This window comes from Biomphalaria glabrata, chromosome 8 (genome assembly GCF_947242115.1).
Source record: "Biomphalaria glabrata chromosome 8, xgBioGlab47.1, whole genome shotgun sequence".
NCBI classification, from domain to species: domain Eukaryota; kingdom Metazoa; phylum Mollusca; class Gastropoda; family Planorbidae; genus Biomphalaria; species Biomphalaria glabrata.
This window is the reverse complement of record NC_074718.1, coordinates 21,448,498-21,476,210: the sequence shown is the minus strand read 5'-3', so window position 1 is coordinate 21,476,210 and position 27,713 is coordinate 21,448,498. Positions and strand designations below refer to the sequence as shown.

Here is a 27,713-nt window from a genome sequence, read left to right as displayed (position 1 = left end):
ACAGCCCGTTAGCAACGAACGTCTTATTGGTATGAACAGAGAGAGAGAGACAGACAGACAGACAGAAGAGCTTACTAAACAGTACAATATAAATGACAGCAATGCATAACAGTCCTGTAACTAAACTAGACACACAACTTAATATGTCCCTAAAACAGTTTTAGCTCTACACACTAAACAAGACACACAACTTAATATGTCCCTAAAACAGTTTTAGCTCTACACACTCAGTAGTATTTTATTTTGAATTAATCCCACTCAACTTAGAACAAAGTACGTGATATATAGATATAATAAGATATGCCTCATAAAATGTATCTTGTCACTTTTAAATCAAGTTTAATTTAGGGTCTAATGGATTACCAACACTCTCTTGAATTAAGAAATAACTTTCTATCTTGTATTGTTACAGTACTACACTCGCTCAGATTATGTCAGATGGAAAGACAGCTGTGAATATATCAAACGTTCTGGACACGCTTCTAGAAGGATACGACAAAAGACTGCGTCCAGGATTTGGAGGTGAGTACTCAGCATACTTAAATGTATTGTAAACGTTTTATTTTAACTAAATGATTTCAACATTAGAGGCCTATAGTTAAGCAAATTAGCTACCATCATCTTTTAAAACACCAAATCTACTTTTGATAAGCAGTACAGGTGAGGTGAAAGGGAAGTTTGATATTTTTCAACAGCGTGAAGCTGGTATTTAATTCAATTTAATTAGTTAGTTATATAAATGTCGCTGTTAGGTCTCGTAGTTCTAATGACGACCATTGGAGATTGTCACGATCAACTGAGCAATGTCAAGGACTTTAAATTAAACTTCACTGTTGCCAATGAAATAAAAAAGATAAAATTTTAGCAATTTTCTCAACTTCATTTCAAATGAATACAAATTATTGAATGACTACAAGGGGAAGAAAAAACCCATTTGTTGGGAGATATAATAAAACAAATGTCAAGAAATCTATACTCAATTTGTCACCACTCACTGACTGATGTATCAAGAGATACCGTAAACTAGCCAAGAGATTGACGTTTAAACTTTGCACGTAAGTTCCTTTCACCACTGAGGTGCTCACTAAAAAGCGGTTTTGGCAGATTCGCAACCTGAACACCGTAATACGAGGAAATAAAAGAACTCAATCTTTCGATCAAAACTTCGTAATTTATATTCGGTATTTCCTCGAATGGCTGCATGCTATACATCAAGTATAAGAAGTGGCGGACATCCTTTATTTTTTTTTTAATTCAACTTTTTGAAAATATGTGTATTACCGTATTTATTTCCGCTTCTTTTTAGACGCGAAAAGAAAGAGAGAGAGAGAGAAAAAGAGAGAGAAAGAGAGAGAGAGAGAGAAAGGAATGATATTTTGTTGCACTGTCATTTCTCTATATTCAAAAGGAATAAAATAAACGAATACAAATAATAAAACGAAATTAAAATTTATTTACATTTAGAGGACACAAAACCAAAATTAACGTAGTGTCGCTATGATCCTATCACTTGTCTCACTGCGCTATGATCCTATCACTTGTCTCACTGCGCTATGATCCTATCACAGGGGTGGGCAACCTTTTTGTATCGAGGGCCGCATAAAAAAAATTGGGAATGGGAGGCCGCATACATATATATATATATATATATATATATATATATATATATATGTACTTACAACTTAGAAAAATACGCTAGTTAACTTATAATGTCTTTTAATTCAGATCTATGTTGTATTATACATTCACTTTTACTTTTTTTCACACTCCAAATTGAGGAATTACAAGAGTTATCAATTTCTGAATCCAATTTTACGATTTTTAATTATTTTTTTATTTGCTATTGTCTTTTATATCACAACCTTTCACCACAAATGTACAGCTGTACTTAATGTGAAATATTTAACTGTTTACACTCGTTCCTTGTGTTCCAGAACTGTAGAACTAGCTTACTAGTTGTTATACTTGTACTGCTGTTAAATTACAGTCAGTCAACATCAACCTGTGATTACGCTTATTAAAAAAATGCTTATTCACATATGTATGTGTACCCAAATAATGTTAAAGCTTAGCAGCAAAGTTTTTTTAAGTGTGGAAATAAAACTTCGAGCATCCATTAAGTTATCGCGGAAGTACTGACTGGAACTTCTCTTACTGGTCATAATTTGCACGGAGTTATGTTCTCTGGAGCTGAATCAGCTTCTGCGCTAAAGGTGAGCTGATGTACTGAAGACTGGTTCTTGACGTCTTAAAATTTGCTTTTATAAATTACATAATTAAGAGACTAGAAATATTTTCACCTTTCAAAAAAGGAAAATGACAAAACCTGTTTTCAATAGCTTGCATGGAGAAATTGGAGAGCCTTGTTGGAATAGATATACACCTACATTTCATATGGAAGCTACCCATTGCAATATCTATCGTGAAAAACATGAAATATGTCTGATACTCTTCATTAGAAATATTAGTTACGGGTTCACAATCTATGTCCTTCAAAGAACATAGAAATTTCTTCCTTGAGATTTCATTATCTTTTCATTACCCTGCCTATGTTAAGCCAGCGGATGCATTGAAATATTTAGTTACGAAATCTTAATTTTTTTTCTAAACTGCCATCGGTTAAGACCCCCTATCTCTGATGGTGGTGGACAGAATATTTGAGCTGATACATTATGCAGCTTTGTGTAAATTTTTCAGTTTAGAGTTTATGTTTGGGATATTCTTTAAAACTGTTTTTCTTAGTCAAAGATGGAGCTTCATCAGTTGTTACATTTGCTATCTAGTTCGAAGCATAGCCAACACTCAACACAGTTCTTTATAGCATTGAATAAATACTGGCCTGAGATTCTGTTTTAGAGTGAGTGTATTGGTGTACACTTTATTAGTGCGAGTTATGTTTACTTGAAACTTTTTATAATGAGAGAATTTCAATAATTAAAAGAGGTATTTAGAATTAGTTTTAATATATTAGCATTTTTATATGTATATATGTGGGCACACAGCGAGCCGCATACAACACCTCGGCGGGCCGCATGTGGCCCGCGGGCCGTAATTTGCCCACCCAAATCCTATCACTTTCTCACTGCGCTATGATCCTATCACTTTCTCACTGCGCTATGATCCTATCACTTTCTCAATGCGCTATGATCACTTGTCTCAGTACGGGCTATCATCCTATCACTTGTTTGGACCAGTTGGAATAGGCTTGGGGAAGAAGGGGTATTTTGGATGTTATATTCTCGTGTTCGCATAAAAAGAAACGGGTTCACTCAGGACTTTCGCCACTTTAAGGGGACTAATTTAGCTTATATCACCATATCTATCAAGTACGATTTCTTTCCCATGTTCAAGATAAAAAACTAAATAATTATTTACCAATAGTTAATTAACTAATTGTTGTTTTTAGCGGCCCCCGCTATTAGTTTTGTGCGAAATGTCTGTCCGTCTGTCCGTCCGTCCCGTTTAGATCTCGTAAACTAGAAAAGATATTGAAAATCCGACATCACAATATTTTAGACCATTCAAAGTTCTGATGCAACGGCTACTTTTTTTTTCTGAAAGCAAAAAATCTAATTTGTAAAATCAGTTATGCAAGCAGTTTTTTAAAGAGAAAAGGGTAATTAATATGCATTATAAGTTAGACCTAATTTAAAATGAATAGTGATCTTATAAACTTCATTTTTCTGAACATTTTTTTTTATTGCGGAATTTTTTTTTTTTTTTTTTTGAGGATTCGAATAAGAGATTGAGCCTTTTCAAAACAATTATAAGACATCAGTTAGGCCAGGAGAGGCGCGGTGGCTGAGCGGTGAAGCGCTTGGCTTCCGAACCGGCGGTACCGGGTTCGAATCCTGGTGAAGACTGGGATTTTCAACTTTGGAATCTTTGGGCGCCTCTGAGTTCACTCAGCTTTAATGAGTACCTGACATTAGTTGGGGAAAAGTATAGGCGGTTGGTCGTTGTGCTGGCTACATGACACACTCGCTAACCGTAGGCCACAAAAACAGATGAACTTTACATCATCTGTCCTATAGACCACAAGGTCTAAAAGGGGAACTAGTTAGGCCAGGTTCACATCTAACTTTACATTCACTTACACCTATACTTTGATCTGCGGGACCGTTGGGGCACTACACAAGATCTGTCAACCTTCTTTCTCCATTCTTATCTCTCATTTGTCTTTGATATAATTTCATTTGGATGTTCTTTCTGAAAATATTGAAGCCTGCCAGGGTGGACCTCTTCGGGGGCCGATTTTGAGTTTGTGTTTCCACACAAACTGTCTTTTGTAACCTTGTTTTTTAATTGTTTCTTGTGATTTCAGGTAAAATTAATAATTGTGCAATATTTAGCTTTATCTGAGATTGGGTGTGGGAGAAAAAACGTGTACTAACTTTTTACCAGACAAAGTGAGTTGATATAAGCTTTATAAATAGGGGATATAAACAATTACAACTTAATGAACAAATCAACGAGTGTAGCTGGTGTGTAATGCTAATTTATGCATATATGCATATAAGGTAAACATTAATTACATCATGGACTGCTGATGGTATAAATAGGAGTGCCGTATTGTTTGTTTAACTTTACTTTAGTGTTCCATTGTTCCATCTCTGAGGTGAAACATTTTGCAGTGGGTGCTGTAGGTTGGTCAAGCCTGTGATTCGGCGTCTGACAACTTCAACTGAAGAGTCTAGTTGAGACAAAGATTGACTAACCACTGATACTTGCCCTTGTAGTGTTAGGGGAGGCAGTGGTAGCGTGAATCAAATCGAGCAATGTAGAGGCAGGAATCCGATGCTTTAGAGAAACAGCTATGGGTGCTGGGAATCGATCCTAGTTGTAGCAATGGGAACTCAAGTGTTTGTCTGGTACTTGCTGATGTAGAGATTCCTTCCTCCAGTCACTGAGTTGAGAAGGGAATCATTTACAATCTAGTGATCAGACTAGGACTCCAGTCATGAGACTAGGATCAAAACTAGATTCTACTTGGGTTACTTTAATCACTGAGATAACAGGAACGGCAGGAATTAAAAGAAATTACAGGAATTTCAGTAAACATTGAATCCAGTTGGTGTCTCTTGGCATAACTGCGAACAAGCTGAAACCAAAACACCGGTTTTAATACTTTCACCAAACAATAGAGCATTGTAATCCCTTTAGGTATAGCCGTCACTCAGACTTAAAATCAAAGAGAATCACAGAATGTTTTACATTGAGTCATTGAGATGAAATCAATGCTACCGAGTGACTCAAAACAAAAGGTTATAATGCCTCTAACGTTTCATTCTATGTCAATTTACGTCTCACGTGACTAAAGAGACCAATCCTTGATACACAACCGCGGTCCCGTGTTGTAATCACTGCAACATTTTCACCCTTTCTACTTCTGGTGTGTACGCTATCTTCGATCAAGGACCTTAAATTACTGTTTGCTCTCCTTGTGGATCTATCCATTACCTGCCAACTGTTGGTGTTGATTTGGAAGAGCTTCATGTTGTGATTGCATAAGTCAGTATACCTTTAGTGTGGTCATCCTGCATATCTTCTTCTATTAGATCACCATACAAAATGTGTTCTTGTAGTCGACTTTATGTCTTCGTTGCATTTTTATCTTGCCAACGAAGGTGGAAGATATTCAAGTGTAGGCAGACCATGATTCACTACCATAAAGTACAGTGCTGGTAACACAGGTCTGGTAGACTAGGAATTTGTTATTTGTAGTCAGCAAGCTGTTGTCTCACACTTTGCATCCTTGACACGGTGCCATGACCTTGGCTATCCTGTTGTTGATATCTTTATCTAGTAGCACATTATTGGAGATGATGGAGCCAAGATAACAAAAATGGTCAACTCTTTCCAGTGGTTGGTCATTTAGGATCACATGAGGTGCAGTGCTTGTGTTTTAAACTAGTATTTTGTTCTTCCTTTAGCATTCCACCTTTAGACTCTGGCTAAACTCTAACCACTACTATAATGAAATTGATTTTTCTTCTTATAATACTGTTGACGTATCATAGAGGTCCATGATGTTGTATCGTGGTTAAAGGTCCATGGTGTTGTACAGTGGTGAAAGGTCCATGGTGTTGTACCGTGGTTGGGGCTAACCTTAGATTTCAAAAATATAAGTCATCTACTGTGCTCATTTTATTGGGGAAAAATCACTCCATCGTTTTCTAAATTATTTTCACTTTCCTAAAAAAATTCAGAATAACGATAAAAAAAAGGTTGTCGATCAGAAGGCTGATGCTAATTGACATTTGAACTAGTCAGGTTACAGATTTCAATTTAGCTGTACAAACTAAACAAGCCGTAGTGTCCATTATTCCCTCTCCTTTCTGGCTGAGTCTGTATCGATACCACCAGTTTCACAGTTTCGATTAAGAGGTGGGATGAAACAGTGGGAAAGACAAATCTCGGATGGTCAGTCATGAATGGTATTTGAACTAACTGTACTCACGCTCTTGGATAAACAGATCACGTTCCCGAGAACTAAAATGTCCACTAGTGACATAGTCATGCTCTGAAAATTTTTGAAAGTGTAAAGATAAAACTCAATTTTGGGAAAGCTGTGGACGAACTTATTTTACTTTTTCTATCAAAATCTTGCAAAATCTTCCATAACTATTGACATTACCAGAACTATTGGTCTAGTGTAATTCTTCGTCATAGTTTTAACAAGAAAAACATTTAAAATACTTCAAATCTTTAAAAAAAAACAATACTTCATTTATATAACGTATTGTTTTTCTCTGTAATAACTAATGAATGTTAGATTGAAATCAATGGAACTATTTTTACTTCGCCCCATCTACTACACTGAAACTGAGAGTTGGACAGAAGAGTCCATCCAACGTCAACACTACAATATCATAGCGCTAAAATACTGCACAAAACAGGAAGAGTTTAAGATCACTCTATCAAACATGTCCCTAGTCATACACCCACAAGGAGTGGATTTCAGCAGAAACTCTTCAGAAGATCAAGGAAAGAAGAGAGAAGAAAGCAAGCGAGAACAACAGTAAAACAAGAGCAGCTAAAGGAAAAGCAGAAAAAGAATATGCTGAAATAGATAGGAATGTCAAGCGTAGCATCAAAACACACAGGCGGAACTACATTGAAGCACTGGCAAAAGAAGCAGAAGAAGCAACCCTTCAGAACAGTACTAAAGACATGTACTCAGTCTTCAAAAAGTTATCTGGAAAATTTGCCAAGTCAGAGAGACCAGTAAAGGACAAAAATGGTGAAGTGATAGCAGGTGAAGAAGGGCAAAAGAAAAGAATGGATCGAGCATTTCCAGGAGCTACGTAACAGACCTATTCCTGTAAACCCACTAGAGATTACTCCAGCCACAAGAGACCTATCTCTAAAGTGCAGTGAACCCACTAAAGAAAATATTCGCAGACCGACCATCTGGAGACTACTGAGACAGTAGGAAGTGCCTGAAAAATTACAATGAACATCAGGAATAGTGCAGACTAGTGCATGGTAGATAACTGACAGACGCATTTCAAGTCCAAACAGGAGTGAGACAAGGCTATTTACTCTTTCCTTTCTTGTTTTTGCTAGCCATAGATTGGGTCACAAATACAGCAACAGACCAGAAGCAGAACGGTATATAGCGGGCAATGTGAAAACAGCTAGACGACCTTGACTTTGCTGATGACCTGGCTCTTCTCTCACATACACAACAGCAGATGCAGGAAAAGATAAGCGTCGTTGCGATAACTCAGCTAGAATGGGCCTAACCATAAACAGAGGGAATAGCAAGGTGTTCAAGATGAAGGCGTCCAACAACACACCCATTACAGTCCAAGGCAAGGCGCAAGAAGAGGTTGAAAGCCTCACCTATCTCGGCAGTATTCTAGACAACCATGATGCAGATTTCAGATCCCGAGTTGGTATTCCATCAGAGCCAAAGAAACGAAGCTGTCTTGGTAAAGAGAAAGAAAAAGAAAGCTGCTCTATCAATTACCCCTAAAATAGATGCATATACATTCAAGAATTGTGGCAAACTTGGCCGCATCAGAGTTGGTTTGATTAGTCACTCCAGATTCTGCCCCGTCTTAAGACGAGATTTTTGTTACACATAAAAGTTGTTACAATCTTTCCAAGCAAACTTAAAAGGAAAAGACAGATCACAGTATGATAAATCTATCGAAAATTTCACACCTGGAAATGCTGAAGATAACTACAGCATTGTGGGCACTGCAAGTCAATCCTTGCAGCCGAAATTCATACAGCTGAAATCAAACCACAATCTATTTCTGTTTTTGTCAGTTTCAAGAGCCTTCAGCAAGATAACATGCGAAAGTTTATAGTAAGCCTCAAGCAGGCATAGACGTCATCAACAGACTCGTCAACAGATATATGTGGGCGAAGATTAGCAGATGAAATGGAATCTTTAAGGCATATCCTACCAAATTCGCCAAAACCCCGGTAGAAATTTTAGCTTATCTGTCCACTAATACACTGCTTTCCCAAAGTACTTTATAGCACTCAGAATTTTTAACAATGCTGGCATCTAGGGAAAGTGTCGTGCGCATCTAGAGTTGCTTCTTGTGTGATGTCTCTTTTGTGCACCATAATGGTTTGTGCGCTCTAGTTCCTAGGGTCACTCTTTGCTGATGTCATTGCCTCTTTGCCTCTGTTGTTGTTGTGCTGATGGCGGATCTTTTGTTGGAGTTTTCTTTGGTGTTTTCTTCCCCACTATTGAGGACGCAGGCTTGGGACTCTGTTTTAGTCAGCACGATTTGTTTTGGTATGGTCTGTACATCCATAGCATTGTGAATGATTGTGGGTGGATTTTAAGAGCCATGACCAAATTGTGGCACCGAGCTTAAGGTGTGCTATATTTCATTTGCATAATATGTGTGGCTTGTATTTGCTTTGAAATACTATAGATATTTATACATCATTCATGTCATAAATGTAATATTCATTCATTAGTTAAATTGTTGAACATACACTCTTGTTGTTAACTAATGTAAGTTAACTTACGTGAGCATTAATATTGTTATAAACCTGGTGGTGGCACAGATGGGGGTAGTGGTGTGTGTGTAGTCAGCCGACGCAAATCGCCCCAGGCCAGCGCTAGACAAGCGGTCAACCGTGACGAGTTACGACGATCAGCCGAGACGAGTGTCAACACGGCGGTTCGGGAAGGATCGACGGCAGTTCGGGAAGGATCGCCGACGTGAACAGAGCTCAGGAGCGTCACGAGAGTTGTAGTCATCTGACCACCTAGAAACGTCGAGCGGCGTTCTGTCCGGTTCGAGAAGGCCAGTAGGGACCCTATATAAGAGCGGAGGTGTCGCAGTCAAGACGGTCGAGAAAAGGGGCTCAATACAGCAAGGTTCAGAAAGGAGGTTCACGACAAGAGTTCAGAACACGGTCGACTACAGCACAGTTCAGCGGTGTGGTTCTGTACGGAGCATTACGACGGTTCAGTGCGGAGTACTATCAAGTACAGTTGAGACTAACGGCGTCTTGATCTTGGTCTGTGATCGAGTCCGACACAACGAGCCTAGTGTGTGAAGTCAGTCCTGAACTGCTGAACCCAGTGCAAGCCCGGAACGAGACGGAGAGGCCAGTGCAAGAGTTGATACGGCGGAACGGTGTTATCGGAGAGATATTTGTACAGTCTTGTGTTACGTGCTGCCAATTGTACAGTATTGGCTGTTATTTACTGACATTAAACTATTACGTTATTTTCAAGCCCAGAGTTGTCAAGTTCTTCAAGTTGGTGGTGTATGGTGCAGTTTGCAGAGAGCCTGGATAGTGAGATTCGTAACAACTGGTGTCAGAAGTGGGATAGGATCGGATTGGATCGGAATCGGATCTACTATGGCTCGTCTGAAACTGCTGTACGAACTTGAATTTAGAGAACTGAAGCAAGAACTCCGTGATCGAGATCTGAAAACGAGTGGAAATAAAGAAACCTTACAAGCACGCCTCCGAGAATGCATAGTTGAAGAAGAGGAAGATCCAGACACGTATCTGTTTGAAGTCGCACCAGATTTTGGAGAGTTCATGAACTCTGTACGAGACGGTATTCGGGCTATGAGTGTGACACTGAAGAAGTGCACCGAGGACTTCTGTAGAGAAATTAAAGAGATGGGTACCTCAGTGAAGGAAGTGACGAGCCCCGTGGTGAAAACGATGGACGTGGTGGAAGAAACCCTGTACGACCAAAGAGACTTGAAATATAAAGGAGCTGCGCCATCGTTAAACAATGAACTACTACCCACCCAAAGCTTTGAAGAAATATGCAGTGACAACGGCAATGCTGATGAATGTGGTGCTGCCTGTGAATCTGAAAACAAGGAGTACAGACCTGTGGAGCCGAAAGAGACAGACGAAGAGACAATGGAAGCTGCCCATAGTTCGAACGAATCTTGTGCTGAAGCTTTACCTGATATGAGCACCTCAAACAGCAAAACAGATCAAGAGAACGCTGATTCTGCCTACAAGCCTATTGCTGAGGGACGTTTACATGATGAAAGCTACCAGCGAGGCTTGGACCCTACAGAAGTTCGTCCAGATGCTAAGATCAGCGAGAGGAGCCTTGGTGGTGATCATGAGGACCCATTGAAACCTGACGAAGCCGTTGAGAGACATATGCAAGTCGAGAGATACCAGCCAGGTCCGAACCTAGCAGACGTTGGTCCAGCTGCCAAGACTGGAGAGGAAAGTCCTGATGGTGGTAAAGAGAATCCAAGGCAGTCTGACGTTAACATTGATGGACATCTGAAAGACGAAAGTCATCGACAAGGTCTGAAACCAAGAAGTGATTGGCCCGTCACTGAGACGAGAGAGAGAGGTCCTGATGGTGGTGAAGAAAGCCGAATGGAGCCTGAAGCCGAAGACGAGGGACCTTTGCACGAGGAGTGTTGCCAACCTGCCCCACGAGCATGCCCTCCAGACAAGGCTGAAGATGATGACCTGTCCCACAATTCCTCGCCCTGTGGATTTGAAGCCCATCCCAGTCCTTCTTCGCAAAGCCCTATGAAGCCACCTCTTTTGCCAACGATCTTGGTATCCCCAGCCCTTACATCCTATACCTCTCCATGTGTCAAGTGGCTGTCCTCAGTACCGACCGACAAGAGAGCGATGCAACCACAACGTCACTGCAACAAGAGGACGATCAACTGGAGGAAAAGAAGAAGGCGGCGTTTGCGTAGTCCAACGTGCATGGTGATTCTACCAAGAAATAACTGCAGCCACATGAAGACCAACTGGCGGAGAAGAAGAAGAAGGCTACTTTTGTTGAGTGCAACATGAATGACGATGCGACAACTATATCGATACAACCAGATGAAGGCTAACTGGAGGAGAAGAAGAAAACGTTTTCTGAACTGCAACATGGATGGCTCCATCAAGCTCAAGAGGCAAGCCAACTGCTACTGATCGACCCCCGCCTGCAGCGATGGAACTTTACAGCCAATGTCATGATGTTGGATCTGCCCGGGACGGACAGATCTAAGGAGGGGGCAGTGTTATAAACCTGGTGGTGGCACAGATGGGGGTAGTGGTGTGTGTGTAGTCAGTCGACGCAAATCGCCCCAGGCCAGCGCTAGACAAGCGGTCAACCGTGACGAGTTACGACGATCAGCCAAGACGAGTGTCAACACGGCGGTTCGGGAAGGATCGACGGCAGTTCGGGAAGGATCGCCGACGTGAACAGAGCTCAGGAGCGTCACGAGAGTTGTAGTCATCTGACCACCTAGAAACGTCGAGCGGCGTTCTGTCCGGTTCGAGAAGGCCAGTAGGGACCCTATATAAGAGCGGAGGTGTCGCAGTCAAGACGGTCGAGAAAAGGGGCTCAATACAGCAAGGTTCAGAAAGGAGGTTCACGACAAGAGTTCAGAACACGGTCGACTACAGCACAGTTCAGCGGTGTGGTTCTGTACGGAGCATTACGACGATTCAGTGCGGAGTACTATCAAGTACAGTTGAGACGAACGGCGTCTTGATCTTGGTCTGTGATCGAGTCCGACACAACGAGCCTAGTGTGTGAAGTCAGTCCTGAACTGCTGAACCCAGTGCAAGCCCGGAACGAGACGGAGAGGCCAGTGCAAGAGTTGATACGGCGGAACGGTGTTATCGGAGAGATATTTGTACAGTCTTGTGTTACGTGCTGCCAATTGTACAGTATTGGCTGTTATTTACTGACATTAAACTATTACGTTATTTTCAAGCCCAGAGTTGTCAAGTTCTTCAAGTTGGTGGTGTATGGTGCAGTTTGCAGAGAGCCTGGATAGTGAGATTCGTAACAATATTGTTCATGTTGAACAATAGTTGTTCAGTTGAATGACATGTATTCAATGTTCAGTAGGCCGTAATTCTAAAGGCCATTACTCTTTGCTTTGGTTTACACTGACCAGGAGGGGGAGCCCTGGTAAAATTACATCATACCCTAGATGAGCCCGAACCCCCCCCCCCCTTGACAGAAAGAAGCCTATCGCGCCTCAAACTAATCAAGAATTACTTGAGGTCAAGATAGATAGAACAAATTTGGCCATTCTTGCTATAGAGCGTGATCTATGTAGGAAACAGAATTTTAATCTTTTACTGTATGACTTCGCTACACACAAGGCTCGTCAAGTAAAGTCAACTTGATCGTGATTTTCTACTTAGTAAAAAATGAATAAAAGGCAAAAACGAATTTACTTTCTGATACAAAAGTCTTCATTTATTATCTTTATTCCTACATAGACTGGGCCCCGCTAATCTGTTTCGAATTGGGCCCCGCAATTGTTAGGGCAAGCCTAGATAGATAGATAGATAGATAGATAGATAGATAGATAGATAGATAGATAGATAAATAGATAGATAGATAGATAGATAGATAGATAGATAGATAGATAGATAGATAGATAGATAGATAGATAGATAGATAGATAGATAGATAGGTAGACATAGATAAAGATATATATAGATATGGTTAAGTTTTATTGGGGTTAGAATTTTGAAAGCAAAAGTTCTGGATTTGTCCTTGCAGAGAAATTAGAATTAAAGTTAGTCTCCTAGAATGACGCGGTCATAATGTACTAGAAATGCTGGGTTATGTGACACTCTCTTTAATCTATTGTTAAGAACAAAGCGTAGTTGAAAGAAATGTACTAGAAATGATGGGTTGAGACAGCAGCCGCAACTAATGTAGTTCTTTCCAATGTAGTTTGAATCAAGTGTACAAGTAATACAATGAATGAAAATAGCTGTCAGGCGAAATGCACTATGTCACCATTGAATGCATATGGAGCTATGGGCATGTTGGAAACAGATCTATCTGTACCGGGACTCAGGGGAAATTGATTTTTGGCTTCGAGAATTTAGTGCTCTAACAAGTTGATGTATGCAAGCGTGCATGTGTGTTTATGTTTTGGAGTGGGTCTTTATTTGTCAGGGATAAACCTTGGTAGGGCATGGTCATGAGAAGAACAAAAACTACTTTTTTTTCTTTTCTGAAGAACAATTTCGGTACATGTTTATATATCGAAAAAGGAAATGTAGTTTTTACCATACATAGATAATTCAACAAGTGTATAAGTCTACTCTTACAATGTACAGAAAAACATACATTGTATCTCGAATCTTGATTATTTTATTATGAACGAGTTATATAATATAATAAGGCTAGTCTTCGAGTCCGAAGATTAGTGAAGATTTTACAACGATTTTAATTACAACTAGTCGACCGGTGGTGTAGCATACGCCTTTATTTTGCAGGGCCGGCCTTAGGCGCCTGCAACCTATGCGACCGCAGTGGGCCCCGCACTTTCATAGGACCCGCACTTTCATAGGGCCCGCTCTAATTCAAGATTTAGACATTATTAAACTATTAAACCATTTTATAACTTAAAAGAGATTTTCCGCGCCCTCCTGTCGATTTACCAGGAGCACTTTCATAGGACCCGCACTTTCATAGGACCCGCGCTTTCATAAGACCCGCACTTTCATAGGACCCGCGCTAATTCAAGGTGAATAAATTAATTAATTAAACCATTTTATAACTTAAAACAGATTTCCCGCACCCTCCTGGCGATTTACCAGGAACTCCTGGAAATCTCCCGAAATTGAAAAATATACGAAAAGTTCTTAAAATATACGAAAATATATACGCGAAAATTGTCATTTTGGGTGTCATTCAATATGGAAAACGTCAATCTTACGCGCGACATTATGCATTAGCTGTAATTGTGTAATCTGTTGATAGAAGCTTGTCGATGAAGAATTACTTGAGGTCAACAATTCTCTAAGATAGATTGAAACATTTGATAATTCTTGCTATTGAGCGTAATCTATGTAGGAAACAGAATTATTATGATTTCGCTACACGCAAGGCTCGTAAAGTGTTTCTGTACGTAGTAAAGAATGAATAATATGAATAGACGAATTTATTGTCTAATACTGTCACCGTGTTATTTTATATGTTATGAATGTGGCTGTGGTTATCAATGTAGGCGTGGTGGTGACATTGGGTTCTTGTTACAAATCACGGAATAATGAAATGGCGCTGGGTGTAGCAGACACAATAAGTTTAATATAACACCACATAGTGAATACACCATACAATTCGACCCAGGAATGGTCAGTATTAATCCAACAGTAATATACGAATATCACAACTTAGTACTTATTCTATAACCAACTACTTTAAACATCTAACTCTACTGCTTATATCTTAAGTGACTCAATACAAGTGCTTGCTACAAGATCTCTATGTGGACTGACTGCCTTAAACTCCCTGGTTCACCTAAGGTCAAAAGTGTTCACCTTAGTGCCACATGGGTTGTGAATAAGATTCACAAAATGGAATTAACATACACAATACAGAATTAGGGTTTCTACTCTATGGCACCAACTTTGAGGTGGTGACATAACCTATCACCCCCCCTTTTGAAAAAAATTTTGAAGAAATTTTTTTCAGCTTGACGACATAATTATCCTAAGTAGGATCAATTGGAATTCTTGGGGTCTATGAAATGTACAATTGCAGAGTTCAAATAGAACTACAAACTTGCAATAAAATATATAATATGACGGTGTTACACAAAATATTTGCTGAATCAAAAAAATTCATACAAGGGCAAAATTCTCTAATTCATCATATTCTTGTGAGGCAATTCAAATAATTCTCTGAGTCAAATGCTTAACCACCCAAATAATTCTTTACATGTAGTTCTAATATATACATCAATATTCAAATGTGTTCAATATTTACAAGTCTTTTTCATGATAATATGTGCAAAGTGTGACGAAAATTTCAATGACAATCTCCTATGTCACAATGTGAAAAATTAATACAAGTTTTTATTCACAATATCTATTTATAAAAAAATCTTTGACACTATAGAAATGTTAGAAGTCTGTTTTTTTTAACACCAATAGTACAATATGTACAAATCAATGTACTTCAATATGAGGTTTGACATCTCCATAAAAAATTGTTGTGAATTAATATTACACAAGTAAATATGTATAATTCAAGTATCAAAATATTTGCTCAAAAGTATGAACATCAAATCAAAATAAATATCTTTCATGGTGCTTGTTGCATGCACCTTATGTTTCAATTAAGTATTTCTCCATATGACAGTTCAAATAATTTGTAGCTAGTAATGGCAAAAGTTTAATGTTACATTGTTTATCAAATAATTATTGTGTACAAAGTTCAAAAAACTCTTTTGTCAAAAAAGATTCAACTTAGAAAATGTGTCAGTTGTGATACAATCTTTGAGTTTACATTAATTTGTTCAAGCATATATATACAAGCATAACATCCTACTAGTTTAGTTGTATTCATTTTAATCTGTTGTGAAAAAATGTGTAAGTCCAATTTAAAAGAATAATATCAAGTGTCTCTTTCAGCACTTGAAATATCAAAAAGTTTGTACAACAATCTTCTTGTTTACATCAATGATTGTTACAAAAAATATAGTCCATAAGAATAGTTTGACAAAAATGTTTTCAAAAAAATACAAGTGTATGTCAATATTTAATTACACTAATTGACGTTAAATAAATAAGTTACATTATGAATCAATCTCCTTTTTCAATAGTATTGAAAAATGTGACTAAGTTATATAATTGTGATAAATGACATAGTAAAAAAAATTCCAATCTTGTTTACAATAGCTGTGGAAAAAATTTGTCAAAGTTGTTCTCAATACAATGAGAAAAAATAATGTTTACATTGCATGGAAAAAATTAAGCTAGGTACTGAATAAGTTTGGAAAAAATTCAATGTTTGTTTACATTGTTGAGTACAAAAAATGTTATTCTTGTTGACAAAAGAATGTGAAAAAAAATTGTTGGTTACAATGTAGTAATCAAATTCCAAAGTTTGTTTACAAATAGAGTTTTTTAAAAAATGAAGTCTTAGTTCTAGTTCAATGTTTACAAATAGTACTCAATGTTTACAAAATAATGCTCAATGTTTACCAGATGCGATGTATTAAGTCAACAACACTGATGTTAATTGTGAGTCCCTTAATTGGTGTTCCGTATATTTTATGTAATAACTCTTTGTAATGGCCAAAGTTTTTTATTTATGCCCACATTGACTCTCCAAGTTCTGGATGTTTCCAAACTTTTTTATATCCAAAATCACAAGTTATATCTTGTACTATTTGAAAAATTTCTTTCTGAAAATCAGAATCAGACAGGTCATAAAACCATATTGTTTTATGTATTACTGGCTTTTGATGCACTTTAACTTTTGGATAAGATCCAATAATTACTGGACTGATAGTATTTTCAAGTATTACAACTTTTATTTTCCCTTTTATAAATGGTGATTTGATTTCAGCAATGGCAGTTTTACATTCTATCTTTCTAGAGTTTGGTAAGGTTACAATGGCTATATCATTCAAATAATCTTCTTTTTCTACTAAATTGGGCTCTACAAAAGTGATTGTGGATTCTTCATCAACTATGCATACAACATCCTGATAATTGACTTCTAGATCATATACTTCTATCTGTTTGCTGTTTTTAAATGTCAAGGCTAATATTTCCTCTGTTATTATTACTTTAGGTGAGCTAGTGTTAATGTCATTTTGTATTTCTTGTTTTTCAGCTTTATCTTTATCATCTATTTGTATTTCATCTGTTTGTATTTCACTATCATTTGTTTGTGTGTTAATTGTTTGGCAATCTTTATTTAGTTTAGATGCTTCTGTTAGCAAATGAGTTTGACATTCTACATCTATTTTATTTGCATTTGTAATTGACTGTTTAGTTGGTTCATGTATACTGACATTGTTGTAATCATGTGAACTAGTAGTTGATGCTAACTCAATGTTTTCTTGATTCACACTATTAGCCCATTTTACTAAGGCTTCTTCTGATAGTTCAACTATATTCTCTATGTTCCCTATAATTAGTTCTTCAGCTGGGTTGTTCATTACTATGGCTTTGTATTGACCAGTGAACCATGGTGATTCAATGAAAACTAATGCTGTTTCACATACTTCCCATAAGTCTTTATTCGCATAAGTCAGTGTGACCTTGTCTTCAAGTATCTGTTCAGGTTTTACTAGTGATTTCTTTACAATGATTGAGGTGCAGCCGCTGTCACGTAATGCATATACCTTAATGCCATCCACATAGGCAGGATACACTTTTAATTTGGCTGCCTTTGTCTGTATATATGCTACTGTTTCATATTCTATTGGTCTTTCAGTTGCTACAGCTGCCATGTTTTGTCTGGTATGATTGTTATTGTGGTAAGTGTGTTGTCTATCTTGAAATTGATCTCTTCTAGACATTCTGTTGTTTTGCCATCTTCTGTTTGTTTGATGTGATCTACTGTTAGTTGGACTGTAGCTTTGCCATGTTCTTCTGTTATATTGTTGTTGATAGGATCTATTATAGTTAGGACTGAAGCTCTGGAAAGTTCTGTTATCTCTTCCATATTTATGGTTTCTATTTACATATTGCTGTTTTTCTGATGCCATTCTCTTTCTGCACTCTGCTTTGGTGTGACCCAATATGCCACAGAAAAAACATTGTATGCTCTTGGCATATTTAAATTGATTTGTAGATCTTGGATGGTTTTCTGTCACTGTTGCAGCTACATTGTACAATTCCCTTTTGTCAATGGTGATGTTTGGGTGGGAGTCCTTGTATGTTGTTAAGTTTGATATCAATTCAGCTTCATTTTTTATTTTTTTCTCCTTCAGGAATGAGAATGCTGCATCTGTAACATTAATTAGCACATTCTCAATGAGAAAGAAATCTAATATCTGTTTGGGGTCATCTAAGTTGCAGTTTGCGAGTTGTAGCCACTTTGTCATGTTCTGGCGCATGTCATGTATTGTTCTTTTTAAATCTGTATTCTTTGCTAGTTTTATTTCCCTAAAAAGTTTTCGATAGTGCTCCTCCGTTTTGCCAAAATGTTCAATTAGTCTTTGTTTTACTGTGTTGTAGTCTTTTCTTTGCTCCATAGTTAGTGTGTCGATGATGTTTAGTGGTTCACCTCTTAGGTTAGCTAGCAGTTGTTGAGCCATTTGTGCACTATTCATATTTGCTGTTTGACAGATGTATTCAAATTGAATAATGAAATTTTCTAATGTGTCTTCTTTTGGATCAAAGTTCCTAAATTTGCTATGATACTGATGATGAGATGAAGTTTGACTTGCTGAATTGTCTTTATTTTCTTTTGCTAGCTTGGCCATTTTTTCTTCATGTTCTTTTAATTTTATTTCATGCTGGCGTTCTTTTTCTTTCTCTAAGTTTTCTTGTTCTTTCTCTCTCAGTCTTCTTTCATGTAGCCTCTCTTCCCGTTGCTTGTCTTTTTCTACTCTAATTCTATCTATTTCAATTTTAATGAATGCAGCTCTATCATCTTCTTTTAACTTTAGTTTATCCACTATCTCTATTAGTTTTTCATACTCAGCCATTTTCAAAGATTCAAATTAGTAATATAGTTAATTAATAGATATGTGTACACTAGGTAGTTGTAAATGAATATTGTACGATAAATAATTATTATAGCTCAAATAGTAATTGCAGGTAATAGTAGATATATATTTTGTGCGAAACAATTGAGGTTATGAGGTATCTTAAGTTATTCTTGGTACTTTGTCTAGTTCGTAATGTAATACTTTACTGATCAATTATATGATTATGTATTTCTAGTATCTCCCCTTGCAATGTAAAAGTTTATTGCAACAAATAATTCACAATTATGTGAGCCTTATTAGTCTGATAAATAGTGATACATGTATCAATAGTATCAAAATAGTTGAATGTGTTTGAAGAGTATATACAATATAAATCTTGTCAATCTCAAATAAAAGTATATCCCATAGTGTATCAAGTGTGTAGTGTAGTGTTGATAATAATAAAAAAATAGGTTGAAATAAGAAGTAAAATAAATATATATATTAATAAGTAATTAGACAAACATAAATACACTATAGATACTAAACAGTCTGCTTTAAAGAGACATTACAAGATAGTAGAAATAGTAGACAAAAGAATTACAATGAGAAATAACTATGACGCAAAAGAAAATTCAACAGATGTAAACAAGACAATACAAGAGTTTAACAATATGATAGATACTTGACAAATACAAACTTGACTAATACAGCTATACGATCAAGTATTTACTTTATCTAAAGAGTCCCTACCAATACCTGGATGCTTACTTGAAAAAAAATATAAATGCTCTGACTCAATAGACAATTAAATTTAGTCCCTAAAGTCAAATGTATATATAAATACAAATGTAAACAATGAAAAAAAAAATTGTGGTGTAGTTCAAGAGAACTAATCAATACTGATAATACTAAGGGTAATTAAAGTTACTTCCCTTAAATATTCACTTGATGCTTGACTTGTACATAAAGTTCCGGTGATGCTCCACATAAAATATGTCCACAGTACAGTTCATAAGTAATCCACTTGCTAAATCCGCAGCACAACGGTACAGTTCATAAGTAATCCACTTGTTAAATCCACAGCACAATGGTACAGTTCATAAGTAATCCACTTGTTAAATCCACAGTACAATGTTACAGTTCATAAGTAATCCACTTGTTAAATCCACAGTACAATGTTACAGTTCATAAGTAATCCACTTGTTAAATGATACGGTACTCAAGTTCTTGAACAACAGTAATCCAATAAATAATTCATGTGCTTGATAGGTAATCCACTGTTTTGTACAGTTGCTGAAACAAATATAAATAACTGAAAATGACCTTAGGTAGTGACGACAAGAGAGGTCTAAGAGTGAGAGCGCTCTCTTATTAACTATGCTGTTAGACAGCGACAATAGGAGTGTGTCATTAGAATTATGACGAGCACTCGATGTAGATGATTCTTGAATATGTCAGCTACTTCGACTGACCATATATCAGCTGTCTTCAAACGATGACTTGAATGACTTGTAGTACTAGATTTTCACCCACACCGGTTGTAGTATCACGGTTGTCTAGTTTCACCCACACAGGCTGTAGTATCCAGGTTGTCTCAGCATATCATGTTTGATCTCTTTCGCTTAGGATGTTAAAAAGTTTGAAAAACTTTGAACAATGCTGTGCTCCTAAAGCTATCTCAACTGGTGTAAAAAAAAAGTACAACCACATAAATCAGGCTTCCAGATAAATGACACTTAGGACAGTAGTCAACTGGAAAAGTTGAAAATACAGCTCACACAGGAATAGTTCAAATTGTTCAGTTCATCACAGATGAAAAAAATAGCTCGCTAACGGTAACTGTGTCATGGCAGGTCAACATGACATGTAGTAGTAGATCTAGATACCAAGTGTGTAGTCAAAAAATTTAATAAATTCTGGATTAGTTGCAATTCATGTAAAGTTCAATCTTGAAGTACAAGTTAAAATAGTAGGCACAGTTCACTTTCAATTTCAGCTCTGTTTTTTGTTAGTAGTGTTAGACTAGCTGAAGATAATAATAATGTCACTCTTGGATCACGTGAATCTAACTTGAAAAATTGTGTGCTGGTCTCAATAAATGTAGATCTAGGTCATCTCTATAATGTTGAATGTGTCGCTGAACGACCAAATGAGAAAAATAGTAGAGTCTATAATAATCAGGTTTTAGCTTTCTTGCGTTGAGTGGCGTCATGATTTGTGTAAACAAATATTTTTTAGAGTTACTTTTTCATGTGTTAACTAAATAGTTCACTTGCCAACTTCAAAAATATCCGTATAAATGTTACTGTAAGTCACTGTAGTATTAAAATACTTCTGACAGCAATAGGAAAAAAAATTCTTGACTTGTTCCTCTGGTGCTCATAAATCCTTTAAGTTAGTAGATCTGCTGACACTTCTGATATCATAAAATATCGTTTGCTGACACTTCTGACACTATTCTGACACCAAAGATGTCATTTTCTGACACTTCTGACACTATAAATGTCACTGAATGGCTTGCACTTTGGACACTTCTGACACCATAAATGTCGCTGAATGGCTTGCACTTTGGACACTTCTGACACCATAAATGTCGCTGAATGGCTTGCACTTTGGACACTTCTGACACCATAAATGTCGCTGGTTTTTTTTATATGTTATGAATGTGGCTGTGGTTATCAATGTAGGCGTGGTGGTGACATTGGGTTCTTGTTACAAATCACGGAATAATGAAACGACGCTGGGTGTAGCAGACACAATAAGTTTAATATAACACCACATAGTGAATACACCATACAATTCGACCCAGGAATGGTCAGTATTAATCCAACAGTAATATACGAATATCACAACTTAGTACTTATTCTATAACCAACTACTTTAAACATCTAACTCTACTGCTTATATCTTAAGTGACTCAATACAAGTGCTTGCTACAAGATCTCTATGTGGACTGACTGCCTTAAACTCCCTGGTTCACCTAAGGTCAAAAGTGTTCACCTTAGTGCCACATGGGTTGTGAATAAGATTCACAAAATGGAATTAACATACACAATACAGAATTAGGGTTTCTACTCTATAGCACCAACTTTGAGGTGGTGACAAAAACAAACTCTTAAATTTCACTTATTATCCGCTTTCTTACCCAAACTTGTCCCCGCGAAATCCGTTTCGCATAGGGCCCCACATTGATTAAGTTCGACCCTGCTATTTACATATAGTAGATTATTTAGATTAGCTCCTAGTCCTAACCTCCCGCAGGACAAAGGGGGATGGGAGCGGGCAGGGTTTAATACATTTAAACGACAGTCAACCGCGCAGCCAGTCATCCGTAGTGTGAATACTATTGTTTTCTCGTGGACAGAAAAACTTCTTACTACTCGACAAAACTCTTGAGGGAAAAACAGATTTATGTATATAGATAGATAGATAGATACGCCGCTATTTTGCATGGCCGGTCTTAGGCCACTGCAACCTATGCAACTGCAGTGGGCGCCCACTTTCAAAGGATCCGCACTTTCATATGACCCGCTCTAATTCAAGGTGTATAAATTTTTAATTAAACCATTTTATAACTTAAAACAGATTTCCCGAGCCCTCCTGTCGATTTACCAGTAACTCCTGGAATTCTCCCGAAATCGCAAAATATACGAAAAAGTCATTAAAATATACGAAATATATATAAAAAATTGTCATTTTGGGGTGTCATTCAATATGAAAAACAATTCTCAAAGATAGATTGAAACATTTGGTAATTCTTGCTATTGAGCGGGATCTATGTAGGAAACAGAATTATTATAATATACTGTACGAATTTGCTACACGCAAGGCTCGTAAAGTAATTCTGTACGTAGTAAAGAATGATATAAAATGCTTAGACGAATTTATTTTCTAATACAAACTCTTGAATTTTACTTATTATCCACTTCCCTATCCAAACTTGGCCCCGCGAAATCCGTTTCGCATAGGGCCCCACAATGGTTAAGTCCAGCACTGCTATTTACATATATAGTAGATTACATATATTTACATATATATACATAGTAGATTACTTAATCTCTTTCCATGACTTCTAAGTCACAATGGTTAAGTCCGGCGCTGCTGTTTGTGTTTGTAAAATGTTTTACAATGTTTCGAATGTTCCGTGAGAGTTCAAGATAGTTTACTTTCTAGTCCAAACCTTCCGCAGAACAAAGAGGGATGGGAGCGGGCAGGGTTCGATAAATTTAAACGACAGTCCAGCGCTCAGGCAGCCATCCGTAGTGTGAACACTACTCTTGTGTTTTGTCGTGGACTATCCGTAGAAATAAGAGATTGGTCTTTCCTTTACTTCTTGTTTAAACTTTTCAGTGAAGAAGAGATTTATATAGAAGATATAAATCCAGATCTAATTTTTAAAAATCTAGTTATACTGTAAAAAAAAATGTAGATCTAGTTTTAAAAATCTAGATTTAATCTAAATCTAGCTATCATGCCTTTTTAAAAATACGAGTCAGATTATGAGGTTTAATAAACATTTCTATACCAAGTTGTTTTAGCATTTCATTTGAAGAATTCATTCCATATGACGTCAAAGGAAAAAAATCCACTACGTCACACGGCCAAATTAGACTAAAAAATGTCTCATCAATACGAGCCAGTTATCGAGGGTTCATAGACATTGGTGCACCGAGGTTTTTTTAAGCATTACATTTAAAGAATTCATTCATATGACGTCAAAGGAAATAAAATTCCTTTACGTCACAATGGGCTGGTAGCTAAAAGGTTTTTATTAACACGAGAGATTTATCGAGGGTTTATAGTCTGTTTTGCAAAGAGTTCTAATTAAATTCATTTTAAGATATATATTAGGATTAAAGCGCATTTTTTTGTGCGTTTTTGTTTGTCAGTCTGTCTTTCCGTAATGTTAATGTCGAAAAAAAATACACTAAAGGCTATTCAAAATTTGATTAATCTTTACTTTTTTAAAAAGTATCTATAATAGATCGTTCCGGATGTTTGTATATATAGTGAGAGAAAAAGAGAATTCTTGAAAAATCTAATACCGTTGATAAAACTTTTAGTGTAATCTCGTATAGAAATTAGATTACCATAACCTAGTGGAGAGATTTTTATACCATATTTTGGTGTTTGAAAGTTGTTTTCCTTAAGAATCGGAAAATAATATTAACGATAATTAGATTTTAAAACGTTTAGCTAGAAAATTAAATGTAATGTACGACATAAGTGCGATTTTACATAATTAGAGTTAGAATGTTTTTCATAAAAATCCTGAACAACCGATATTCGTAAATGAGAAGATTATTTGTTTATTTATTAGAAGAGGGAGTCGAAACAGTTATTTGTGTTAGGATATTTTTCATATAAAATTCGGAACAATTTTGGAGACGATTTGTAAGAAATTTTAAGTAATATATGTTGATTTCTTTTTCAAAACCAAACCATGAACATTCTTTACACATAAAAAAAACAACACTTCTGTTATGTTTCAGCAAGAAAATTCAATGTAAATTAAGTGTTTTTCAATAATCGTTTCTAGTAAATTACTTTCTTATTTTAAAATCCTGAACAACCTATTGTCGATATTTAAAAAAAAAAATCATTTGACATAAATTTGTTTTAAGTTGAAAATACGGAACAATTGGATATCAGTAATTAAACTATAGTGATTTATTGTCTAAGAATATAAGGGTAATGTAAGTCAATCATGCTATTTCAAATAATCATTTGACATAATATTTTTTTATAAAACAATATCCGGAACAACTTCATAGTGCTTCATAGTTCATAGCACGGATATTACAGTTAATATAAGTTAGAAGAGCAAACAAACATTCGTTGGCACTGATTTGTTTTTCACAAAAACATCCCTAACAATCTATTGTAGATACTTAAAACTATTGCTAAAAAATAAGTGGCTTATATCCTGATGGGGGCAGTAAACAAAAAATAAATAAAATCTAATTATTTATAAAATTTTAAGTTATTAGTTTAGTACTATGATATGTTGCGAAGTTACGCTACTGCACCAAAGTTGCTATATATAAAGTCCATTTTAAAAAATGTGCGTGATATTTACATACAAAGTGTATTCTTAGCTTTTATAAACAAACATAAATGTTTTTTAGCGGCCCCCGAAAGGGGAAAAGACGCTATTAGTTTTGTGCGAAATGTCTGTCCGTCTGACCGTCTGTCCGACTGTCCGTCCGTCCCGTTTAGATCTCGTAAACTAGAAAAGATATTGAAAATCCGACATCACAATATTTTAGACCATTCAAAGTTCTGATCCAACGGCTACTTTTTTTTCTGAAAGCGAAAAATCTAATTTTTAAAATCAGTTATGCAAGTAATTTTTTAAAGAGAAAAAGCTAATTAGTATGCATTATAAGTTAGACCTAAATTAACACGAATAGTAATCTTGTAAACGTCATTTTCGTGCACTTTTTTTTCTTAGTGCGAAAATCTTTTTTTTTTTTTTTTTTGAGCATTCGAATAAGAGATTGAGCCTTTTCAAAACAATTATATCAACTATAAGACTTCAGTTAAGCCAGAAGAGGCGGGGTAGCTGAGCGGTAAAGCGCTTGGCTTCCGAACCGGGGGCCCGGGTTCGAATTCTAGTGAAGACTGGGATTTTCAACTTCGGAATCCTTAGGCGCCTCTGAGTCCATCCAGCTCCAATGGGTACCTGATATTAGTTGGGGAAAAGTAAAGGCGGTTGGTCGTTGTGCTGGCTACATGACACCCTCGTTAACCGTAGACCACAAAAACAGATGAACTTTACATCGTCTGCCCTATAGACCACAAGGTCTGAAAGGGGAACTAGTTAGGCCAGGTTCACATCTAACTTTGCATTCACTTGCACCTATCCTTTGATCTGATGTACCGTTGGGGCACTACACAAGATCTGTCAACCTTCTTTCTCCATTCTTATCTCTCATTTGTCTTTGATATAATTTCATATGGATGTTCTTTCTGAAAATATTGAAGTCTGCGTGGGTGGACCCCTTCGAGGGCCGATTTTGAGTTTGTGTTTCGACACAAACTGTCTTTGTAATCTTGTTTTTTTTATTTTAGCAGCTATTTGACCAGAAAAAAACACCTATAACTAATATTTATATTTGTTGTAAACATTTCTTGTAAATTTTATAAATATATTTGACTTATTGATACTGAAAATACACAAAAATGTGTCTTTCTTTGTTAACATATTGTAACATTGCCTCCCTTACATTTACCTAATTGTTTTAGAATTGATGTATTTTTATGAAAAAAATCGCTAGCATAATTAATTTTATAAACTAAACGATTTGCTTTTAGACAACTAAAAGTAGCCGTCGCACCTAAACTTTTCAAGCCGCATCGCATATTTTTCATTTCTCTTCTAGTTTTCGAGCTCGGAATGTGACAGACGGACATTTTGACAAACCTAATAGCGACTTTTCCCCTTACGGGGCCGCTACAAATGGGATAGGAATGTAAGTTACACAGACATCTATCAAAATTGACAAACTACAGCATAAAAACTATTGTATAAAGTTATTAGTTTACTTTTCTTTTCAATTGATTAACAATAAGTTTAATGTTGATAGGAAAAAAAAATGACAATGTCTCAACAAGGGAAATAACACAACACTATTGTCACTACTCCTTCACATGGTCAACAATACAGGTCACGTTACACTGCTTTAAATGGCACAACTGTGTCGTTATCGCCCCTGAGGGACTGTGAGAAAAGTCTTTAAACTTGTGATCAGTTTCCTCACTTAACTGCTTAAAACAAAGTTTCAGTCCGCTGTAGATTCGAAACATCACCTCTTTTGCCCTGGAAATACTGGTCTAAATGTTTGTTTCAGCACAGTGTTCAAGTGCAGTGAACTAATGGTCTTTATATTGACTCTCAAGTCTTGCATTCATCTTACTTCAAGCTACACATGAAACTAATCGATCAGATCAGATTGGATTAATCAGATCGGATAAAGTTGAATTGGATCATATTAAATTGGATAATATCAGATATGATTAGAGCGAAGTACTGCTTCCAGCGTCATACACCCACAAGGAGTGGATTTCAGCAGAAGCGTTTTAAAAGATAGAAGAAAAAAGAGAGAAGAAAGCAGGTGTGAATATACAGTCAAAGAATATTAGCAAAAATCCAAAACAGAAGTAGCTAGAAACATCCATCAAAATATCAGAACAGACTAGAGGAACTATATACACTCAATGGCAACAGTAGAAGCAGCTTTCCAAAACAACACTTAAGAACTGTACTCAAGAATAAATCAGGACAATTTGCCAAGCCAGAGAGACCAGTCAAGGACATGAATAGTGAAGCCATAGCAGACGAAGAACAAATGTATCGAGCAATTCCAGGCGCTACCGAACAGACCAACTTCTGCAAACCTATCAGAGCCAATCAAGTGCCGTGCACCCACTAAGGAAGTGATACGCAATGCAATCAAGCAGTTGGAGAACATCAAATCTTCAGGATCAGACATCATCCCGGTAGTACTGATAAAGGCAACCATTGAAATCTGTGTGAAATTACTCTACCCTCTTTTGCAAGATATGGGAAAAGGAAGAAGTGCCACCAAAGTGGCAAACTCAAAGTAAGGTGCGATGAAAGAGGAAGATAAGACAGCCAAATAATACTTGGCGCCGTAATTTGTAGTAAGCAGATGCCAAGCAGATGAGCAAGACGTGGGGACAGTTGGAGAGATTCTCCCAGAAAGTAGTGGGATTTAGTCTGAAAATCTCCAAATGCATGAATAAATAGTATGACTAAATGTGAGATTGTAATTCTGACACACCTTGTTGTTGTGT

At 36.7% G+C, this 27,713-nt stretch overlaps 1 protein-coding gene across 6 annotated transcripts in view; it reads left to right on the top strand.

Annotated features, from left to right (window-relative positions):
• The window catches only part of LOC106075437 (gamma-aminobutyric acid receptor alpha-like), a 95,235-nt gene that overhangs the window by 17,002 nt on the left and 50,520 nt on the right, over positions 1-27,713 (top strand). For all 6 annotated transcript variants that reach the window (XM_013236372.2, XM_013236373.2, XM_056039612.1 and 3 more), the window contains one exon: positions 413-522. In XM_013236372.2, coding sequence (XP_013091826.2) covers positions 413-522 — 110 coding nt within the window. The remainder of the gene's footprint in view (positions 1-412; positions 523-27,713) is intronic.